Source organism: Belonocnema kinseyi, chromosome 2, assembly GCF_010883055.1.
Source record: "Belonocnema kinseyi isolate 2016_QV_RU_SX_M_011 chromosome 2, B_treatae_v1, whole genome shotgun sequence".
In the NCBI taxonomy this organism is placed as follows: domain Eukaryota; kingdom Metazoa; phylum Arthropoda; class Insecta; order Hymenoptera; family Cynipidae; genus Belonocnema; species Belonocnema kinseyi.
The window spans coordinates 118,582,338-118,591,885 of NC_046658.1; the positions used below are offsets into that span (position 1 = coordinate 118,582,338).

Consider the following 9,548-nt stretch of genomic DNA (forward strand, 5'->3'; position numbering starts at 1 on the left):
TTATGAAGCTAAGGTATTAATTTTCATCAATTATCAAAAATATTCTCCTTAAAAATATAGCTGACACCAAAAAATTAAAATAGATAAATTTGCTACTAAATGAAAACCTACTATAATAGAGAAGACCCTCATTAAGAAAATATTGAATTAAATCCGATACCGACGAGAAACGCTTCATAACCTAATGCTTTTCGAAATTTTAAGATTAAATTAAAAGGTTTAATTTATTTTAAAATAACCCATTTCCCGTAAAAAAACGCTAACATGCATTTAATATGCCAATTTCTGGTGGAAATAATTAACATAGCCTACAATTTTAAGAAATTTGAAGTCTACTATGAAATTTATTAGTTTATATTAAGAATTATGTTTTGTTTTGTTTAAATAATAATTTCCAATCCCAAATCACTAATGTAACAAATGTATGATAGTTTCGACTATTTATCATTAGATCATTTTAAAGTTTACTTTAACAGCACAAGAGTAGTAAGAAGTATCAATTTTTCTCAATTCTCATAAGGTTTTCTAGGATTCTTCTTATTAAAAGAGATTAATTTCAGATTTAATTTTCAAATTTTAAACAAAAAACAACTTCAAGTTATGAAAACCTGATCAGGTTTTCAGCAGAAATGATTGCGAGATTTTCGAGACATATGGTTACACTACTTTGTTTAGATAGGGATTTCTAAGGAATTAACTATGAAGTAACTATATTAAGCAAAAATGGTCCAATCAGACTCAATGAGCAACTTTCTTCTATAGTTTTACCTACTATACATAATAATTTAAATTCAGCCAAATGAAACCAATTTTCAATCTTTTTGAACGCTATTTCAAAGTGGCAAACAAGTTCAAAATGTTGTGATCGTTTATAAATCTTTAAAATATATTCTATTCAATTTATAAGACTGCAAATGACATATCATATATTGTGAATGTATCAACAAAATAATGTGACTTTGATTAATTTAAATGAAAAACAGCAATCCTGAAAAGACTTGATGAAATTATAGCACTGCTGAATTATATTTAGATACTTCAAAGGTGTTTGATTACAAATATGAATATTTACTTGCGGTCTGTGAAGTGATACAAGTAATATAATTAGAAAAACAAGTATATACGTTTTTTTCACAACGAGCTTATAATGCTGTTAAATTTATGTGAAAAATTAAAATAAAGGATATTGCAAATTCTTTAAACATGAATGTTTTCTGTTGTCCTCGCTGCTGTCGATTTTTCATTTTAATACTTTTTGTGTATAATTGAAAAAGAATTTTTTGAGTTTTGTTCAGTTTTCAGAAATTTATTTGGTAGAAATCATATTATGTTTCTGAGTCGCAACATTGTTATAAGCTAAAATGTTGCGTTTTAATCATGCATGTAAATTATAATTATAACACGGTGATTGCTAAATTTGTTATATGTTTAATATTGTAAAGTACTCGTGTCTACTTGGGCATTGGAATTGTTTAAAGCTTCTTGTCCGATTATCAAAGTTAAGCAGCGCTTGCCTCGGCTATGCTCGGATTGGAGTCCACCGTACTAAATGGAATGAATTTATCAGATTTTTAATTTACTCTCCAAGTGTCTGTAATAGTAATTTATGTTTCCTTAAAGAAATTATAGTAAATCTATGAAAGGTAAATAATATTATCTTTCAATTTCAGTTATCAATTTCCAAGCTTATACATATATTTTTGTGGATTTAAAGTACATTATTTTGTTTCTTTCGTCTTATATTTGTATTTATTAAATTATGTGTTTCACTATGAAAATATATATAGTACCCAGAAATGAATAAGTTCAATAATAAAAAAAAAAAATTTTTGCGGCACTCAAGTTGCTGTATTCAATCATATATTGCTTGACTAAAAATTCTTATCTTCCAGTTATGTACTATTCACAAAATTTTTTTTAAATTTTGATGGGATAGTTAAGCAAAAAATAATGGCATATCATAAAAATGTAACGGTATCATAAAAATGTTACAGTACTGTTATTTCTTGATATAAACTGCCTTGGTTTGTTATATATTATTTTATTTGTTAATTTTCTTCTACAAAGACTGCTATGTTCCCGCTATAGTCTATTGCAGTAATAAAACTTTTGTAACATTTTACGATTATAACTATTTCTTTTTTTTTTAACGTAACAATCTCATAACGTTACAAAACTCTTATCTGATTCATTGTAATTAAAGTGTAAATGCTGTTTTCTGTTATTTCCTAGATTTGTAAATGCTTTTTTGTTACTTTTCTCATAAAAAAGATTTGTTACATTTCACTTATGGACTAGTTACAGAACTATCAATAGAGTTTTTATATAAAATTTCAACGAAGAAGTCATTTAATACTCATTTAAATGCTACCATGTTATTATTATCTCGGACGATTTAAGAAAATACTCGGTCATTTCCCCATTTTCTCCCGGTCAATTGTTAACCCTTGCCGGTCAATTTAAAAGAGTTCAAAACAATTTTAATTTTGAATTAAAACGCAGGTTTTTTTTTAATTCCCTTCATTCAAATCTAAATTAAACATTCTTTTCCAAAATATCCTTTTCTAAGTCAGATTACAATTCTTGACCGAAAATCCCTGCCTCAAAGTCTAAGTTTTAATTCTTTATGAAAATCCTGGCTGCCCCAAGGCCTCAATTATAATTAGTTTAGAAAATACCCTGTTCGAAGAAAGAATTATTTTTATATACAAAACTATCAACAAAATAGTTGAATTTCCACTAAAGATATTAATTTTCTACCAAAAGAGATGAATTTTCAAACAAGAAGTTTTTTCAACCAAATAGTTGAATTTTCAACAAAAAAAAAGTAAATTAATTTTCGACTAAACATTTGCATTTATAACCAAATATTTGAACTTTCAAGTAATATACGAAATTTTAACCGATTAATTGAATGTTCAAACTACAAAGATTAATTTTCAACAAAAGAATAATATTTTCAAACAAAAAATAATAAAAGTAAATCAAAAATAGTTGCGATCTTTAACCAAATAGACGAATCTCCAAACAAAAAGTTACTAAAAAAAATTAATTTTCAATAAAAGAAGACAAGTTTTCAATAAAATAGTTGAATGTTTAATCTCACGGTTGAAGAATTTCTAACAACACAATTCATTATCAAACAGTTTTCAAACAAAAAAGACGAATTTCAAAAGCATTGTTAAATCTTCAACTAATAAAATGAATTTTTAACAAAAGTACTTCAACTTTCAACAAATTGGTTGAATTTTTAATGAAAAATTTAATAGTTGAATTTCAACTAAAAACGGTACATGGTTGACCAAAAATAGATTACTTAAATGTTCAATTAAAAAAATTAATTGTAAAAAAATCAACAAAATAGTTAAATTAGCAACCCTATATTAAAAATTTTAACAAAAGAGATAAATTATTGAATGTTGAACCAAAAGTATAATAGTACCAGAGAGAAACTATGGTATACTTTTCATTAAAAAAAAATTAACTTTCAACGAAAAATAGTTGGATTTTCTTATTGGGCTCTACTAATTCAGATTTCAAAGTTCTTTTTGAAAAGAAAGAAACAGAACAATCAAGAAAAGAGTGTGAAGTCTGAATAGAAATGCTTTACTTGTAAAATAAAACAACGAATTTTCTTTTTGTCAAGCATTTCAAAAAAATGTTGTTCACATTCATATTTTTCATGTATAAGTCATATTTTGAGTTATCGCCTACCTTATAATTTGCATATTAGTACATTTGAGTAAAAAATTGCGATTGCTTTATCAAATTCATTTCATTCCGGTCATTTGGCTGTTTTTCCGAATTCGCGGTCAGGTAGACATATCCTGATCGTAACATTGTCTGTTCTAACTACTCTAAAAATGTTACAAAACTGTTACATTTTCATAAATCTTTTACAGGGACACGGTATTACAATGATTTAAGTAAAGATATTTTTTCTTGCTTTTTATCATTTTATATCATTTTTCATACTCTTCTTTTATTTTTAATTCTCATTCGTGGAGATTTATAGAACACTCTATTCTCTTGTACCCAAGAATGAGACGGCCCTGGTTCGGGGTCGGAGTGGCGGACCGTCGTCGACCACAGTCGTCTCGGTCGTTCGATTGGGTTCAGCCTGAGTTTCCAGGATTTGCTGACGTTTTGTTATACATTTGCACACTCTTCTTGAGTTTCTCCGTTTTAAAAATCATCCACTTTTCGCGCGGAAATTAAGTGTGGTGTCGAATTTAGTAGCCACGATGGCTCGCGTTCGATCGATCGGTCATCGATTGCAGATCGGCTCCGGGACCGACGATCGGGAAGGAAAAACGAAATTCTTCAACATGCTCTTCTGAGATCCGTACTGTGCTTCGTGGCTCGTTCCTTCGTTCGTGCGTACCACGTTCGAATGCAAAACTTCCGCGTGTACGTCACGCGTCGTACAAAAAAGGAATTCGACCAAAATCAGGTGTCCGGTATACAACCTTTGACCGCGTTTTCTTCAAGTGTTTTTTAATGTGTCCTTAAATTTTTTTTAAATAATCTTGGTCAGTGTTTTCAGAATTTTCAGGGTGATCTAAAGCAACAGGTGATCTAGGTAAATATTTTCGAAAGAAGAGATGTATTCTTAAACAGTAAAAAAATTGTTGGAAGGAATGTTTATTTAAATTAAAATTAAACATTTTTTTACTTCTTCATCTTGATTAAGGCTTTTAAAAGGAGAAATTTGTAAACGGAGTGTTTCTCAGTGAAGCGGTAATAAGGATTAGTAAACGGCTTTGAGAACGGAAAATTGGGAAACACCTGGTTTCGAGCTTCCCGGAAGTTTGGATTAGATTTTGATCTGCAAATTATCTTTGATTTGTTTTTCTAAATGAGAAAGTGAGAGCTGTGTAGTGCTTGTGAGAATTATGTGGCTAGTGCTTGATTGAAGGAGTTTCAGAGTGGAATTGGATTTTGGAACAACCTGTTTTCGCAACGCTGTGTTCAATAAGATTGTGGAAATTCCGAGAAAGCTGTGGGAAAATACGTTTTATCTGCTTTTTATACGTCTTCGAAATTTCCAATCTTTCTTATAATCTCAAGTAGAAGTTTTAATAATCCTGTTGTTTATCCAGAGATTTTTTTCTCGCATTTTTATTTTACTTTCATATTATATGTCAGAGGGACCACAGTATTCCCCTTATTCCTCTACGTTTCCTCCTTTTTCCATCCCCCCTTTTCACTACTTTTGACAAACTTACTCCTTTTCCCCTTTTCTTTTTAAATATGAATATTTAAATTATGCTAACATTATTCTATTCAAAACAAGAATATGCTACCGCGTGTGGTGAAAGTTTTTTTTAACTTACAGAATTATTTATTATAATTGATATAATTTTTTCAGATTAAAAAAATGAAATTTTATTAATTAATTTTTGAAATGCAAAGAAAATTCTTTTTCAGCTATAATATTGCTCCAACAATACAATGCATTTGTATAATTTTAAAGGACTTTACTTTATAGAAAGAAATATATATAATTTCTTATAAAAAGATTGTTTCTTTCTGCATTAAAAAAAAATGTTTAATTTTTTCACTATTTTCCGCGTCTTTCCTAAAAAGATGACCTTATTTCATCTTTTTTGTTTGTAGATTAATTCTTTTTTGTATAGAGTTCACTATTATACTTTTGGTTCAGAATTCAACTCTTTGGTTTGAAAACTTAATTATTCTGTTGAAAATTAAATTATCTGATTAAGAAACTACTTTTAACAAATTATTTTTTTAGTTGAATGTTCATCGCTGCAGTTGAAAATTTAACTATTACATTGCAAATTAATAAGCAAAACTATCATGTAGAAAAATATCCTTTTCGGCTCAAAAGGTCCACAATTTAGTTTACATTTTTTATTTCTCTGTTAACAAACAAATTTTTTTAAAGCAGAAATCTGTATTCTTGGTTTAAAAATTCGTCCGTTTTGGTTAAAAATGCAACTGTTTGGTTGAAACTTAATCAGCTTTGGTTGAGCATTCAACTATATTGTTGAAAATTCGTCTTGAGTTTTTTTTATTGAACTGTTTTGGATTTACAATCAAAATCTTCTTTCATTAAACTATTAACTATTATATTTTTCGTTGAGAATTCATCTTTATTGGTAAGCATTTATTTTTTGGTTAAATATTCACCTCTGATAAAAAATTCCTTTTTTTTCTTTTTGTTTGAAAATTAATATTTTTTAACTAAAAACTTAACCATTCCATTTTTTGTTGAAATTTGATCTTTTTTAGTTGAAAATTCATTTATTTTGTCGAAAATTTATCTTTTTCATAGAAAATTAATTTTCTTGGTTTAAAATTCATATTTTCGGGTTAAAAGTTCAACTGTTTTGTAGACAGTTTATGTTTTGAAAATTCATCTCTTTTGGTAGGACTTTCATCTTTTTTGGTTGAAAATAAACTTTTTTGTAAAACATTCACAATTTTGGTTTGAAATTTCATATTTAAGGGTTAAAAATTCAAAAAATTGTTTAATTTGTTTCCTTTCTCGACTGAAAAATCTTTCTTGGTTAAAAACATCTCTTTTCTTAAAAAATCGTATTTGGGTTGAGAGTGCGTCTTTTTGGCAGACTTGACTTTAAAATTAAGTTGACAACTAATTTTAATTTTAATAAGAGCCTACTTCTTCATCTCCTTTATTATAATTAGAACATTTAGTGTTATTAATATGAACTGAAAAAAATGTTTTATATGGTTTCACCCATATACATGTGAAAGATTATTTTGTACTACATTATTTGCTATACTGATTTTTCTGATATCACTTTTTTATTTGATAAATAATTATTTTTAGCATTGGGGCCTATTGATAAAAAATGGTCTTAATTTAAAGACATTCTATTTCTGTAAATTTCATTTTACAATTACGTATTATGTGATAGAAAGATTTTTTCAAGCAATAACGGTCTGTGTTTCCGGCTTTAAAATCCTTTTCAATTTTCTCAACATATATTATTGTACTGTTAAAATTTAAATTTTTATATTCGAATAATCTGTATAATATAATATCTTCTTTTTTGCTAGTGAGTATTTAAACTAACCTTGTATTTTGAGTTTGTGTAAATTTTTCACCGGATAAGGTATTTTAAGGTTTAGGATCTTTGAGATAATGAGCTGACAGCCTTGAATTTTAATAGGTTTTTTTGCGGTCAGTCGGTGGGGAACCCGTTTTTACAGAATTCTTACCTGAATGTCTAAAAAAAGTTTGCTCCAAATATTTTAGATTTAAACCTAGTAAAACACAAATTCAAGGTTAACAGCTGACTTCCACCAAATTTAACTTAAGGGCTACTACTTTTTATTATATTATATCAGAGTGATACATTTTATAAGACAAAAAATCCACCAAATCATTAACGCACAAAAATGTTGTAGGTACATTGATAAGTACAAATAAACTGACAAAAATAAATGATAAATTATAATTTTTCGTATTTTTCTTCATAATATGCTTAAAATACGTCGAGTTTCCAAGCTTAATTGGACATCTTTTGGTTCAAATTACCATAATTTTATTAAAAATATATTTCACTTTTTTACAATAATAATTGTAAATAATAATAACAATAATAATTCTCAATTGTTCTTAAATATAGTAAAAATAATTATTGTACGTATTTTACTTGGTAATTGACAAACCTTATGGCATATTATTATAGGAATTTAGTATGATACAATGATTATTTTAAATTAAAATGAGTTTAAAATTTTTTGTTAAGTTATGAAAAATGATGGTGATATATTTTCCAAACATTGAAAAAATAAAAACAATAAATTCAGAATTTTTATCAATTTTTTGACTTAAAAGGTACAACTTAGGCTAGTTTGCGTATTCAGTTTCGAAAATCTTTTTTTTGATCACCTGTAACATTGTGCTAAACAAATTTAATTTTTAAATTTTTTGTTAAATTGTTGCTCTACCCAATTTGTTAGATTATACATGGTAGGAATATAAATTCTATATACCGATGTCCAATACCATATAAATGTTTATTTATAGTACGTCGCCAATTGAATTCATAAAAATGGTGATACGCTATTAGTTTTTCCATACCTCACATTTTTAAACAAATTGTCTTAAAAAATCATCCTTTGTTTTTGCGTTATTAGAGTTTTTAAACAAATTAAAAGAGCATGATAATGTTTATGGCGCTCACATAGTTATAATAGAGGACGATTTTGAACGATATTCTCCCCGATAATTATGAACTTTTTTTTATAGATATATAGAGCTCTATCAACTCTCGAATGTACTTTCGCATTTTTTTGTTTAAAAAATTATTCGAATTTTAAGAGCGTTCTTTTGCTCTTCTCGAAAGTTTTTTTCCGTTACACTTACATGATTCTGCTGTGACACCCTTCAATTGGCCTTTATAAAAGAAAAATTCTTTTTTTAAATTAAAACTTTTTTCAAATTACTTCAACCTTTTATTGTTTAAATAAAGAGAAAACTTTTTGTTTCTAGAGAAAATAAGAAGGTATTTTAAAATCCAAAATTGATATCATGCGATAAACATAAACTTTATAAGTTTAATAATTATCTCTAGAAATGTGAATGAGCCACCTTTTAAATTTTGAACCAAGGGGGAATAGGATGACATCATAAAGCACATAAAACTACCGAAAATGTTTATTTTCAGAATCTTAAACTTCAAATTTTTAAATTCTCGAAATTATCAAATAAGTAAATTTCCGAATTTTCAAATCCACGCAAAGAATAACATTTAATTCGTCGCTGACGTTACGGAAAATTCTGTAACCATACACACAGTGCCTTAATTTCTATATTTTTTTATGTTAGAATAATTTTTTATTTGATATAAATGGGGTATTTATTCCCATGTGTTCTAATCTTTCTTTTTTTTTGATAATTAGAAAACTCAGCACTAATTTACTATTTTGAGAATTTAAAAATTTTTTAATATCGGGAATTTTATCAATTTTGCGTATTTAAAAATTCTGGTTTTAATATTTCTTATATGAAAATTTTCGGTAGTTTTATTTTCAATCGAGAATTTTCATTTTTCGGATCATTTCTGTTTCGGAAATAATTTTGTCTGTAATTTTCCGCATTTGGGACTTTGAAAATTTGACAGAATTATGTCATCCTGAGTGATCCCGAGGGAATCTGGTGATAAAAAAAAGTGCATTGGCCATATCTTCTAAATTCCGAAGATATTAGAAGTACATTTTTTATTTAAATGGTTGGCAGACCTGCAGGAAAAGAATGCAAACTACATCGCTTACATTTTTGGCCTTTCATTTAATGTAACTTTATTAATGTTATTTATACAAGTTTTCATTTCTAATTACTTATTCCAGCATTTATCTTTAATTTCAGGATCACCTTGGCGAGTAGGAATCATGCCTGGCCCTAAAATGTCAGTAGTTGGTGACTCTGTCAGGCTGGTTCCTGCGGGAAGTCCCGCGTTATTCGAACTCTCGGCCCTTGGCTTCAGTAGCAATGAAATCGACGTGCAGATTACAAGTAAGCCAACATTATATATATATAAATTTCTATTCTT

General features: G+C 27.6%; 1 protein-coding gene across 1 annotated transcript in view; it reads left to right on the forward strand.

The window, feature by feature from the left end:
• Window positions 1-9,548, forward strand: part of LOC117182620 (filamin-A) — a 240,572-nt gene that overhangs the window by 154,724 nt on the left and 76,300 nt on the right. Inside the window, exon 16 of the mRNA XM_033375719.1 lies at window positions 9,365-9,511. Coding sequence (XP_033231610.1) covers window positions 9,365-9,511 — 147 coding nt within the window. The remainder of the gene's footprint in view (window positions 1-9,364; window positions 9,512-9,548) is intronic.